The sequence below is a fragment of the Pan troglodytes genome, chromosome 18, assembly GCF_028858775.2.
Source record: "Pan troglodytes isolate AG18354 chromosome 18, NHGRI_mPanTro3-v2.0_pri, whole genome shotgun sequence".
Classification (NCBI taxonomy): domain Eukaryota; kingdom Metazoa; phylum Chordata; class Mammalia; order Primates; family Hominidae; genus Pan; species Pan troglodytes.
Window position 1 is genome coordinate 40,412,658 of NC_072416.2, and position 14,355 is coordinate 40,427,012.

General features: G+C 45.3%; 1 protein-coding gene and 1 pseudogene across 1 annotated transcript; one reads left to right on the top strand and one right to left on the bottom strand.

The window, feature by feature from the left end:
* Positions 1-1,703: 1,703 nt before the first annotated feature.
* Positions 1,704-3,070, bottom strand: LOC134808788 (COX assembly mitochondrial protein 2 homolog; annotated as a pseudogene).
* Positions 3,071-3,373: 303 nt separating this feature from the next.
* LOC104004486 (E3 ubiquitin-protein ligase HERC2-like) lies at positions 3,374-11,884 on the top strand. Its single transcript, XM_063797808.1, has 7 exons — positions 3,374-3,501; positions 4,427-4,529; positions 8,852-9,172; positions 9,322-9,451; positions 9,898-10,007; positions 10,519-10,690; positions 11,714-11,884. Exons 5-7 carry the CDS (start codon positions 9,937-9,939, stop codon positions 11,828-11,830), a joined length of 360 nt encoding a protein of 119 aa, XP_063653878.1. The 5' UTR covers positions 3,374-3,501; positions 4,427-4,529; positions 8,852-9,172; positions 9,322-9,451; positions 9,898-9,936; the 3' UTR covers positions 11,831-11,884.
* Positions 11,885-14,355: the final 2,471 nt, after the last annotated feature.

Sequence of the window (14,355 nt, forward strand, 5' to 3'; positions counted from 1 at the left end):
ACTGAATGTTTTTAGTATTTGCTGTATGTCAAGAGCTCTTCTAATTAAACTCTATGCGTAATGACTCACTTAAAGGTTACTATTATTATCCCTATTGTAAGAAATGGACATTGGGGCACAAAGAGGCTTAGAAACTTGCTCAAGATCACATACCTGGCTGAGCGCGGTGGCTCACACCTGTAATCCCAGGACTTTGTGAGGCCGAGGCAGGCGGATCATGAGGTCAGGAGATCGACACCATCCTGGCTAACACGGTGAAACCCCGTCTCTGTCTGTCTGTCTTTCTCTCATCTCACTTTGTCACCCAGGCTGGAATGCAGTGGCACAATCTCAGCTCACTGTAATGTCTGCCTCCTGGGTTCAAGCGATTCTTCTGCCTCAGCTTCCGGAGTAGCTGGGAGTAGAGGCATGTGCCACCATGCCTGGCTAATTTTTGTATTTTTAGTAGAGATGGGGTTTCACCATGTTGGCCCAGCTGGTCTCAATCCCCTGACCTCTGGTGATCTGCCAGCGTTGGCCTCCCAAATTGCTAGGATTGCCGGTGTGAGCCACCACACCTGGCCTTTATTTCTTTATTTTCTATTGCTTGTTTGCAGTGATAGGATCCCTAATCCAGAAATCAAATAAAGGAAGTACGCCTCCAAGAGGTATTGGAGTAGATAAACTAGATATTACAAAGCCTACAGATTCAGTCTATTAATTTTTAAAAATAAATTATTAAGATAATTTATTTATAAACAATGTGTGTGTGTGTGTGTGTGTGTGTGTGTGTGTGTGTGTGTGTGTGTGTGATGGAGTCTCGCTCTGTTGCCCAGGCTTGAGGGCAGTGGTGCAGTGGCCCGATCTTGGTTCACTGCAACCTCCCCCTACCAGGTTCAAGTGATTCCCCTGCCTCAGCTTCCTAAGTAGCTGGGATTACAGGCACCCGCCACCAGGCCCGGTTAATTTTGTATGTTTAGTGGAGAGGGTTTCACCATATTAGCCAGGATGGTCTCGATCGCCTGACCTCGTGATTCACCCACCTTGGCCTCCCAAAGTGCTGGGATTATAGGTGTGAGCCACCGTGCCCGGCCTATTTAAACAAGTTTTTAAAATAAATTATTTTATTTTAACTTATCATATTCCTTTATTCAGGGAGATAAGTTACTGAGACAACTGGTAGTAGGCAAAGAGAAGAAACAGGGTGAAGTCAGGTTTGTTGGTGGAGGAAAAATGATACTAAAGACTGCCCAACAAATATTCAGAATCCAGAAATGTTCATATTTCTCCATGGTTCAATTTCTCATGGGTCACTTTTCATTACAAGGATTCTGGAGAGCAAATAAGAAAGGATTCTCTCAGATATCAACCCAGTCTTTTTTTTTTTTTGAGACAGAGTCTCGCTCTGTGGCCCAGGCTGGAGTGCAGTGGCGCCATCTTGGCTTACTGTAACCTCTGCCTCCCGGGTTCAAGAGATTGTCCTGCTTCAGCCTCCCGAGTAGCTGGGATTACAGGTCCACGCCACCATGCCTGGCTAATTTTTGTATTTTTGGTAAAGACAGCGTTTCACCATATTGGTCAGGCTGGTCTCGAACTCCTACCTCAGGTGATCCACCCGCCTCGGCCTCCCAGAGTGCTGGGATTACAGGCGTGAGCTACCGTGCCCGGGCCAACCCATAGTCTTTTGGTCTTCTCTCAGCCAAGGCATCCAGTGAAAATACAATTTATTTTTCAGATTCCTCTGGAGAATTAAAAAGTCTCTTTTGCGGCTGGACACGGCGGCTCACACCTGTAATCTCAGCACTTTGGGAGGCTGAGGTGGGCAGATCACAAGGTCAGGAGATCGAGACCATCCTGGCCATAGCCAACATGGTGAAATCCTGTCTCTACTAAAAATACAAAAATTAGCTGGGTGTGGTGGCACACACCTGTAGTCCCAGCTATGTGGGAGGCTGAGGCAGAAGAATTGCTTGAACCCAGGAGGCGGAGGTTGCAATGAGCCAAGATCGAGCCACTGCACTTGCTCTGGTGACAGAGCAAGACTCCGTCTCAAAAAAAAAAAAAAAAAAAAGTCTCTTGCATCAAATTGCCATGGTCTCTGCTCTTGGTCCTCTTTTCCATGTACTCATTCTTCAAGGATTTATTTTCTCATTGCCTGATCAAGATCATTGCAATGACCAAAAAATTTTCGGATGCTGTGATTTTTGTAATATTCCTTTAAAAAGTTAATCATGATGTTGCATTCTTCAGTGTGCAAGTGTGGAGATGTCAGGATGCCTCTTTAAGACAAGATGATGGGTCACAGCAATGCCATACCACTCACCGCCACACCAGGAGAGCTGAAGGGGCAGTCACCAACGAAGATGCCTGACCCAGAAGTTGGCTGCCAGGGAGCCAAAAGCCAGGTCACTACACAGGTGGCCAATGCCTGGGGTTGCCCTCCACCGCCCAAGCTTATTATTATTATTATTATTTTGAGACGGAGTCTGGCTCTGTCTCCCAGGCTGGAGTGCAGTAGCACGATCTTGGTTCACTGCAACCTCCACCTCCCGGGTTCAAGCAATTCTCCTGCCTCAGCCTCCCGAGTAGCTGGGACCACAGGCACGTGCCACCTCACCTGGCTAATTTTATTTTTTGAACAGACAGGGTATTGTTATGTTGTCCAGGCTGGTCTTGAACTCCTGGGCTCAAACGATCCTCCCACTTCAGCCTCCTAAAGTGCTGGGACTACAGGTGTGAGCCACACCTGGCCAGGTTCTACTTTTTAATATTTAAAATATTTGAAATAGGCCGGGCACCGCGGCTCACACCTGTAATCCCAGAACTTTGGTAGGCTGAGGCGGGCGGATCACCAGAGGTCAGCAGTTTGTGATGAAACTCCGTTCCTACTGAAAATACAAAAATTAGCCGGGTGGGTGGCAGATGCCTGTAATCCCAGCTACTCGGAAAGCTGAGGCACCTAAACCCGGGAGGTGGAGGTTGCAGTGAGCCGATATCATGCCACTGCAGTCCAGCCTCCGCGACGCAATGAGACTGTCTCAAAAAAAAAAAAAAAAAAAAAAAAAGATGGCGTCAGTGATTTCTACTACATCAGCTCTGGAGGCACTCCGTACCTGATTGCTCCACTTTTAGTGGTGCTAAGTTCAAATAATTCAGCTGGTGAGAAACTGACTCCCGTGGGAGTGCGGGCGTGCGTGCGTGCCGCGGAAATCCCGCCTTCCGGCGCTGGCGGTTGGCCCTGGCTGCAGTCGGTGAGCTCCAAGTAGGAAGATTTACGGGATTGCAGGAAGCGGGAGAGTCGGGAGGAGCAGAGAAGGGCTCCTCTTCCCCATTGGCTGCGCCCGCGGAGCCGCCTTGCGATTGGCGGTAAGCGCGAGTCGGTGGAGGGGGCGGCAGTCCCGCGCGGGCACGCCCCTCGGGTAGCGAGAGGCGTCGGGATCGCGGGCGCCGCCTGAGTCAGCGGCTGCTGGGAGGCTGTGTCCGCACGCCTGCGGGGCGAGGAGGCCGGGCCCTGCGCCTCAGGTCCTGGCCTGGGGCACCGGGGCGGCCGGCGTCGGAGGCGGTGCGGGGTTGGCGGGCGGCACAAGGGGCGGGGGGGCGGGGGGGCGGGGGGTTGCTGCACGGACCGCCCGCGGCGCAGCCTCCTGCCTCTCTCTATCTCTAAGTGGTGGTGGCTGTGGGTTTTTCTGCAGGTGAGCCTTTTGAGTAATTTGTTTCACGCAGGCGCCCTGCTGTTGGGTAAAGCGGCAGATTCACGCTGCTGTCATTTGTGGTTCAAACGATGGGCTTCCTGGCAGGGCGCGGTGGTTCAAGCCTGTAATCCCAGAACTTTGGGAGACCGAGGCGGGCGGATCACGAAGTCAGGAGATCGAGATCATCCTGGCTAACATGGTGAAACCCCGTCTCTACTGAAAATACAAAAAAAAAAAAAAAAAAAAAAAAAAAAAAAAATTAGTCGGGCTGGTGGCGGGCGCCGGTACTCCAGGCTACTCGGGAGGCTGAGGCAGGAGAATGGCATGAACCCGGGAGGCGGAGCTTGCAGTGAACTGAGATCCCGCCACTGCACTCCAGCCTGGGCGACAGAGGGAGACTCCATCTCAAAACAAAACAAAAAATGATGGGCTCCCTGTCATGTGTGTGTGTACCTTTTGGATTTGAGGGCAGGGGTATGACATTGTGATTTGGCCTCCTGTGACAGTCCATTCTCAAGGTCTCGCCAGCGTGGTGCAGAAACCCGGCATACCCTGCCTATCTAGGAAGGAGGCTTTCCCTTCCCCACCTCCCTCTCCCTCCATCTCTTCCCTCTATCTCTCTTTCCTCTTCACTCCCCTCCCCGACCTCTTCTCTCCCATCTTTCTGTTCTTTTTTTTCTGCATTAAACTTTTCGGGAGTGTCTTTGTAAAATATTAAAAAGCGTTAGGTCTTCAACATGTATGTTTACTTGCAGGCCTGAGAACTGGGAGGAAGCTGGAGAAAAGATGCCCTCTGAATATTTGTGTTTGGCTGCCCGGGCTCGCCTTGACTCCAAATGGTTGAAAACAGATATACAGGTGGGGTTTGACATGTCTCTTTCTTGGTGCATTTCTGCTTCCATGTTTAAATTTCTCGTGTAAGTCTTTTCTTTTTTAGGGTATGTAAGGGGAAGTCAGTTGTTTCTTGCTATAGTAGAGGAGCAGGTTTGTTTCCTGTAACTTAAAATGTAGCAGTCTTTATGGCTGTTTTTGTAGATCGTGCACGGCTGCCTTTTAATTAGTTTCTTGCAAGTGCACGAAACTTGAGATCTATGAATAGGCAAAATTTTTTTCCTATTTTTTATTACTGGTTAAGAAATCTGCCACACTCCTAACCATATGATGGTGACTGTTATTTGTTACTGATAGTTTTTGAGCTGTTTAGTTAACTGTGCAGGGGAAAATTGGAGAAGTAAGTTGCAGTAATTATGGCCAATAGAAACTCACTCATTTGATGAGGTCTTGTGTTTGTGTTTTTGGAGAGACAAGAGTTAGTTCAGTCGAGGTGTTTGTTTTGTATTTGTATGCAATACAAGGCCTAAGGACAATTGTGTTGAAACTGAGGTCATGATGTTGGAATCTTAAGGGCTGAAGGTTCCAAATAAATGGTATATATAGAATTCTCTCTGACTCGAAATTGTCCCTTCTGGACCTCCGGATGCTGAGGCTAAGAATGTCCATATGATAGGGCCTTCCACGACAGGAGTCAGCAACCTTTTTTTTTTTTTTCTTTCACGTATCTGTAATTCATTCTGTATATTTTAAAAAGTTTTAAGCTCTCTTCCTAGCCCTAGTATTTGTTAATAAATTAAAACATTTCCCAAAGTGTTTTTTTGTGAAACAATAATTCTAAAAGATGCTCTAAGAAAAGCTAAGAACATGGAAAAATCCAAAGTATATGTTTTATTTATTACATTTGATGAATTTGTTGTTTGCTTCTTTTTCCTCTCGAGAGGGAGCCTTGCTCTGTTGCTCAGGCTGGAGTGCAGTGGCATGATCTTGGCTCACTGCAACCTCCGCCTCCCGGGTTCAAGCAGTTCTCTGCCTTAGCCTCCTGAGTAGCTAGAATTACATGTACCCTCCACCACGCCCAGCTAATTTTTGTATTTTTAGTAGAGACGGAGTTTCGCCATATTGGCCAGGCTGGTCTTGAACTCATGACCTCGTGATCCACCTGCCATGGCCTCCCAAAATGTTAGGGTTATAGGCGTGAGCCTCCGCACCCGGCCCACATTTATGAATATTTTTGTCCTTTGTTCTTTTAAAAATTGTGGTTAGGGCCGGGCGCGGTGGCTCACGCCTGTAATCCCAGCACTTTGGGAGGCCGAGGCGGGCGGATCACGAGGTCAGGAGATCGAGACCATCCTGGCTAACACGGTGAAACCCCGTCTCTACTAAAAACACAAAAAATTAGCCGGGCATGGTAGCGGGCGCCTGTAGTCCCAGCTACTCGGGAGGCTGAGGCAGGAGAATGGCGTGAACCCGGGAGGCGGAGCTTGCAGTGAGCCGAGATCGCGCCACTGCACTCCCGCCCGGGCGACAGAGCGAGACTCCGTCTCAAAAAAAAAAAAAAAAAAAAAATTTGCATATAGTTTCTCAGATCAGGATAAAGGCTCATCTGTTGCAGAACGGGACTCTGCTCTTGCTTCACCCAGGATGCATTTCCTAGTTCCTTCCTAGAGTGGGGCCACGCCCCGCTCCAGCCTTCCAGACCCAGCTCCCTGCTCTGACATGATTCCACCAGACTGTATTCCAGCTGTCCTACCTGGACCTAGATATTTTCTTTGTTTTTGTTTGTTTGTTTGTTTGTTTGTTTTTTGTTTTTGAGATGACGTTTTACTTGGCGGTCCAGGCTGGAGTGCAGTGGCGATCTTGGCTCACTGCAACCTCCGCCTTCCAGGTTTAAGCAATTCTCCTGCCTCAGGCTCCCAAGTAGCTGGGATTACAGGTGCATGCCACCACACCTGGCTAATTTTTGCATTTTTAGTAGAGACGGGGTTTCACCATGTTGGCCAGGCTGGTCTCGAAATCCTGACCTTGTGATCTGCTCGCCTCGGCCTCCCAAAGTGCTGGGATTATAGGTGTGAGCCACCGCACCCAGCCAACTTTTTTTTATTAAAAAACTTATATGAAATTTATTTTATTGTGGTATCTAGTTCAGTAAATTTTGACCCCTTAGATTCATTTAACCCCCGCCATCATCAGGATGGAGAAGTTTCATCACCCCAAAAGCTCCCTTAAGGTGCTGCTTTTTATCACATATCCCCTGGCCTCATACCCTGGCAACCACTGATCTGTTCTCCATCAGTATAGGGTATTCTTTTTGAGAATGTCATGTAAGTGGAACCATATTTTAAGTAACGTTTTGAAACCATCTTCATTTACTCCTAGTTATATGTTTGAGATTTATTGTTGTTCTGTGTATTAATAATTCTTTTTATTGATGAATGGTGTTTCATCATTTGGATGTACCACATTGTGTTTATCCATTCTGCTATTGTAGGACCTTGTGGTTTTTTCTGTTTTTCTTTCACAATTGTAATCTTGCTGTGAGCATTTCTGTACAGATTTTGTGTGAATATAGTTTCCATTTCCCTAGGATAAAGACCTAGTAGTGTGAAAATTGGGTCATGTGCTGAACTGTTTTCCGAAGTGGCTGTTTTAATTTGCATTCCTGCTGGCAATCTGTCACGTTTCTGTTGCTCTGTGTCTTTGTTAGCACTTGGTGTTATCAGTGTTTTTTAGTTGAGCCATTCTAACACGTCTAGTGGGATCTCATTGTGGTTTAAATTTGCATTTCCATAATGGCTAACAATGCTGAATATCATGTTCTTCTTTGCCACTCTTGTATCCTTTGTGAAGTTTCTGTTCAGATCTTTTGCACAGAAAAAGCTGTATCATGGAACCAGTAAAATAACCAAGGAGAGGTTGATTAAAGTTCTGTTTATAATCCTAGAAGATTCCTGCCTTAGGGATATGGGATGGCTGAACATAAGACACCAACACTGGACAGATGAAATAGCAGTTTATTAGTCACGCATGCTCACAGCCCTGGGGGTGGGGGACACCGCATGTCACACGGGGGCTGCACTTGGGAACAGAGTGAACCACGAGGGGCTGTGGGAGGCACATTTTGTAGTAAGAAGAGGGTGAAATGACCTTGCTTCCATGGGAAGATGTGATTGACTTGTTGGAATAACTCTGGACTGGCAGGGATGAGCAGGCTGGGGTCGGGTCTCCGCGATAAGGAGGGTTGTTTGGCTCTGGGATCTTATCCGTGGGAGCAGAGCTTGGAGGAGACCTTGTGGTTAGGCTATTTGAGGCCTTCTTGATTTTACTGACATCAAGGCAGCACATAATATTTAGTCTTAATTTCAGGCCACACAAGACATTCTTCTGTATCTACTTTCTGTGGCACTTTTCAAAAGGTTTTGTCCTTAGTGTTTAGCAGTTGATTATGATGTGCCTCATCATGGCTTCCTTTGGATTTATCTTGTTTGGGCTTTGCACAGATTCTTCAATCTGCCTAGGTTTATGTCATTTGCTGAACCTAGGAAGTTTTCAGCTATTAGTTCTTTAGATTTTTTTTTCAGCATTGTACCTTTTCTCTCCTGTTATTAACCCGTGGGGTCTGTGCTAATTCTAGGTAGTTAGTTTCAGAATTGAATTGCGTTGTGGGACACATAGCTGGGTGTCGCAAAGAACTGGAGAATTGCTTGGTGCAAAAGTCCATACATTTGGCGTCAGAAGTGTTGTAAACAGAGGAAGTGTTTCCTTAGGGATTTTTAGATACTCATTATTTATAATCTGGATGGGATATCATGTCTTTCACCGATTGAGATACATTTTTCTAATTATGTTGTTTAGACGTTTAGTCATAGCCTTCTGTGATGGAACGTGTTTACACTTCAAGGTTAAGGTTAGTTCTCTCTTCTCTTCGCTTACTATGTCAGGAGTTTTATGACAGTTGTTTTTGACTGAAACGTTACATTGTCAGTGGCCTAAAGTCATTTTTCCCAGCTTTTCCTTTGTGTCCCAGTGCTCTTGAATTATGCTATCAGTGACAGCACCCCTGCATAGCAGTGCTTGCCAGTTGGCAGTGGAGTAGGGCCTTGGAAAGAGTTAAAAGATTTTTGAATCATACTCCTTTTCTACACCCTCCCTTTTCCCATGGGTACGCAAGCATTGGGACTCAATGGATGGAAGCAATTCGTGTGAAATTGAAGTAGGTAAATATCAAATACTACGTTTCTCAGTTGTGAAATCTACTAGGAAGTTAATGAAATATCATATTGGAAGATATGCTTTAAATAATTTGATATATTGGTTTCTTTTCTTTTCTTTTCTTTTTTTTTTTTCAGATGGAGTCTTGCTCTGTTGCCCAGGCTAGAGTGCAGTGGTGCCATCTCGGCTTACTGCAAGCTCTGCCTCCCGGGTTCACGCCATTGTCCTGCCTCAGCGTCCCAAGTACCTGGAACTATAGGTGTCCACCATCATACCTGGCCAATTTTTTGTATTTTCAGTAGAGACGGGGTTTCACTGTGTCAGCCAAGATGGTCTCCATCTTCTGACCTCGTGATCCACCGGCCTTGGCCTCTTAGAGTGCTGGGATTACAGGCATAAGCCACCACTCCCGGCCGATATATTGTTTGTTTATGAAAATTATACTGGATCTGTTACAGGTATGATTGATATATTTTATTTTTGAGTTGTCAAACATTCAGTTAATGATGTGTGTTGTAACTTTTCGGGGAGGGACATTTGCAGAGACTGACTAATGGTATGGCATTCTGAAAAGCGGTTACAGATTAAAAAAATTTTAATTCTGCAGATGATAGCGTCAAACCAAGTGGAACAAAGAAAGAAGATCTGGATGACAAAGAGAAAAAAGATGAAACTCCTGCACCTGTATATAGGGCCAAGTCAATTCTGGAGAGCTGGGTATGGGAGTAAGCAACCAGGTAATCTTTGATCAGAGATAGAAATTAGTATAGACATTTTGCCTCCAGATCCTCAGGTGGTTTTAGAAATTGGTTCTCTAATTCTGTAGGAGAAGGTTGATACTGGTATAGGCTTACACGTCATTGAAACTGGAAAAGGTAGCTAGATATTCTTCTACTCATGTTTTGGATAATGAGATATTTTATGCTTCACACACTTGGAGTATGTCATCTACTGTAATACAGTATCTGAATGAATACTTTAAATAAAATACATTTCTGTAAGTTAATTGTATACTTTAAAAATCTCTGAAAAATTTGAGTAGCAAGTCTCAGAAACTTGGTTCTAAATATTAAGAATATATCCTTCCTTGGGAGGGAGCATGTAGTAAACATGTTAGTGTGATTGTAAGCATACTGTCTTTCTGGAGGTCGCTGTGTTCCTGCATCCACTGTTTTCATTTCAGGGATGTTGACAGAACGCCAGGCACCAAAAGGCTAGAAGCATGCCCCTGCAGGACCAGCACTTGGCCCTGGCCATCCTGCTGGAGCTGGCTGTGCAGAGAGGAATGCTGAGGTGAGGGCTTGTGCAGACTGGGAACGCTTTGGGGAAGCGCCTCTGTATCCAAATACCTGTTGCATTGTGTGCATTTCACTGAATCGTGTTTGACTGCAGCAGATGTGGTGCTCTGTAACCAGAGCACCATGTCCCAGAGCTCGCTCTCTCTTTACCTTTTCTTCACTTCCTTTTTTATGCTCAGTTTTCTAGCCTGAAAACTGTTCTTTTTTTTTCTTTCAGTTTTCCTCATTTAATTATTTTTATTCCATGAATTTAAGATCCTAGAACTTCCATGTGAATGTGCTCTTTGAGCTTCTTAACTGGTCTTTCCTATCAGCAGAAGGCGATGACTTGTGCTAAAATCTTAGTGTCAATTCAGTGATTTAATTACCATGGCTTTAACTTTCATTTCCTTTCATATCCCAAGTATTGCTTCACCTCTATCTAGCTGTTTGCTTTTATTTTTGATCAACCATGAAAAAAAAAGTTAATCTGTTTTTACTAGGAATAAATGTGTTTTCTCCTTTAGCCAAATGTTGTCTGCCATCCTGTTGTTGCTTCAGCTGTGGGACAGCAGGGCACAGGAAACTGACAATGAGCGTTCTGCCCAGGGCACCAGCACCTTGCTTTTGCCCTTGCTGCAAAGGTTCCAGAGCATCATTTGCAGTAAGGATACGCCCCCCTCCGAGGGCGACATGCACGTGAGTGTCATGATGGAACTTTGTGTTTAGGTGGTACTCAAGTCTAGTTATTTTTTACGCAAGACCAGTGTGTGTGTCCATGGCAGTGTTTTTCTCTGGCGTGTGTGTGTTTGGTGGTAACAGCAGCGAGTCAGATGAGACAGGTGTGGGAGGCCACTTGTTTGTGGAGAAGACTTGGATCAGTGAGTACCGACTTCCTTGTCAGCACAGAACCAAGCTTGAAACACGCACTTTTAAATCAATACTAGAAAAGAACAACGAAAATAGTGGCTTTCTTTGTTGGCCCTTCCTATGTACTGGGCTCTGTGCAGGGCATGTCATCTGAGCTGTCACTCTGTTTAGTACCAGCTCCCCCCTTAACAGGTGTGGACAGGAGCTGGGGGAGGAGCAGGCATGTGGGGCCCTGGGCGTAAACCTGCAGGACTGCTGGTCTTTACAGGTCAAGTACAAGTTGAATTTTGCATCTTTTTGGGAAAGTCTTAGGCATTTCAATATCATGCTTTGGTTTAATTTTTCTATTATTTGTTAGTCTTTAAATTAATGATAATAGGGCTCTTCTGCCTTTAGAAGAATTAGAACTATGATTTAATTTGCAAATGAAAGTAGGTGTTCTCCAGAGTGGGCAATGTTTAGATTAAAATAAAGGTTTTGGTTTTAGATTTCAAGGCCAGCTTGAGATGCTGTTCTGGGTTCCCACAGAGGTGGTTCTGCCTTTCTCCAGGGGTCCTAGGCCTGTAGGGTGGTTTGGTCATGTTAGTAATCTGTGTGGATTCAACTTACCTGTGGTGTCATAAATGTATACATGCACAGTCAATGTTGTGTACACGTGTACAGCACATTTAGACATTTGTACAGTTTGTATGCTACATAAATATATAGATGTATAGTATAACTGTATCATCGACATTGTCATTTGATGGGTCAAATGAGTCAATACCAAAATATAAAGAGTGGGTAAAGGCTAACTGTATTACTTTAATTTTTCCCACCATTTCTGAATGTTTGTTTACCTTTCCTTTCTAGCTTTTGTCTGGCCCTCTGAGCCCCAGTGAGAGTTTCCTGAGGTACCTCACCCTCCACAAGACAACGAGCTTGCCATTGATCTGCAACAAATGGCGGTTGTTGTCATGGCCCATTTAGACCATCTGGCTACACCCTGTAGATGCCTCCGCCGTGTAGCTGTCCGACGTCTCATAAGGTGTGTGTGCAAGAACCGTGTTCTCCATGGGTTTTGTAGCTAGTACCACTTGCAGGTTCTCATCCTGGGCCCGTGTGGAGACTTGCTTTTTCTGGTATTGGTAGGGGGAGCTGGCCTGTGGTTTTTAAACGTGTTTGCAGTTGAAGGAGTTATCCGTGCTGAGAGTGAATGATGAGCAAGCTGAGGCGCACAGGCCTGGGGACCCAACCTGGGGGCCCAGGTTCCAGGTTCAGGTGGCACAGCCCCAGAGAGCTCCCCTTTATCCACAGCCCCAGGCCCTCCCACCTTCTACAGAGGGTTCCACAGCCTTCTTTATACTCTGAACGTGGGCTGTCTTAGTATGTAATGCTGGTTATAGTAGTGACAGTATAATTATATATTATATCTGTTATGTAATAGTAATGGTAATAGTAGTGATTTGCATGTGTGGAGCACCTGTAGGGTGCAGGCCCACTGAGGACCTCATGCACGCTGTTGTATCTCATTATGTCAATGAGAAAACTGCCTTTGGGAATGTTAGTGAACTTTGCCAGTGTATAACAGTAATCCTAGTTTTGAATCCAGATTTTTCTAACATTTTATTTCTAGTATGAAGAGTATTTATTTTGTTTTACAGTCGTTAAAAAAAAAAAAGGAATACAGTCACATGGTTCAAAAATCAAACCTAGGCAGAGACACACTGTCGCTTCCCCTGCCCACCCCTTCCACCCATTTTCCTACCTGCTCTCTCTGGCTTTTCAGTCTCCTCTGTAACCTCCTTGTTCTCTGGAATGAGTATGCTAGTGGTAGCATGTTGCATTAGTTGTGTTGCTTGTTTTTTTTTTACTAACCATATATACTGGAGTACTTTATCAGAGTGTCGCTCTTTGTTTTTATAAAGCAGCTTAGTCTTCAGTGTGTGGATATGTCTTTTATGTATCTTTCTTCAGTGAGTCTCTTACTGGTGGACACTTGGGCTTATTGCCACAGTGTTGCTCTACAAATAGTGCTGAGGGTCGGTTGTGGTGGCTCATGCCTGTAATCCCAGCACTTTGGGAGGCCAGGGTAGGTGGATCACCTGAGGTTTGGAGTTTGAGATCAGCCTGGCCAACTTGGAGAAACCCCGTCTCTACTAAAAAATACAAAAGTTAGTGGGGCATGGTGGCACATGCCTGTAATCCCAGCTACTCGGGAGGCTGAGGCAGGAGAATCGCTTGAACCTGGGAGGCAGAGGTTGCAGTGAGCCGAGATTGCGCCACTGCACCTTAGCCTGGGCAACAAGAGTGAAACTGTCTCAAAAAACAACAACAACAATAACAAAAAACACAAATAGTGCTGCAAGGCCTGACCTGGAACATGTGTCCTCCATGTGTGCACGCGTGTGTGCCTGTGCACATGCACAGGTGGGGATGCACCTAGTGTGGGCTGGTTGTCACCAGATCGCTCCTGTACATCTTGATTTCTCTCACCACCAATAGGGATGCTGGTCTCCCAGCTGTGTGTGTGGGCTTTTGGGATTTTGCCTGCTAAAGCACAAAATGGTGACCCTGATATAGTTTGAGCATTTTAAAATATATTAGTATTTAAGGGCCATTTATACTGCTTTTTAATGGGCTCTGTTGAAATGCAATGGAAATGGAAAAATAGCCTGTTCAGTTGCTTCATCATACCTGTTAAATGCGGTAATACGGCGTGGTAGGAGATGGGGTTTCACCATGTTAGCCAGGATGGTCTCGATCTCCTGACTTCGTGATCTGCCTGCCTCGGCCTCCAAAAGTGCTGGGATTACAGGCATGAGCCACTGTGCCCGGCCAATTGGATTATTTTAAAGCATAACTCTGTCTTTAAAACATTTTAAGGCATTTTACCTCTTAATGATAAGGATTTAAGAAAAACCCTACAATATCATTATCCTGTCTATAAGATTAACAGTGATTCCTTAATCTAACATGTAGTCCATGTTACATTTTCCTGGACTATCTCAAAAATGCCTTTTTTAGGTGGTAATTTTGAATTAGGACCTGAATATGTTCTGTGTATTGGCATTGGTTGACATATGCTTCTAGTCTCTTTCCCCAAACAACATGGCTCCAGGCCCTCCTCTCCCTGTCTCTGATCATACCATTTTCTTTTTCAAAGAAGCAAGTTGGTTATTTTGGAGAACTTCACATTTTCTGAACTTGGTTGATTGCATTCTCTTATTCTAGACCAACATGTTCTTCTGTTAGTTACATTAATCTGCTGGTTAGATCTAGAGGTTTGGTTGGATTTGAATTCAGTCTCGTTGGGGTGGTGTTATGTCTGGAGTCATGCTGCATGCTTTCTGTTGGCTCAGGAGGCCTGTAATGCTCAGTGGCTCCCCGCTTTAGTTCTGTGAAGCTAGACCAGGGAATTCATGTGTTGCGTGTCCTCTATAAAATCCCCTACCAACCTTGCCCTCTGCTGTCTGGTTAGCAGGAGGTACAATTTGTACAGGAAGGACATAATC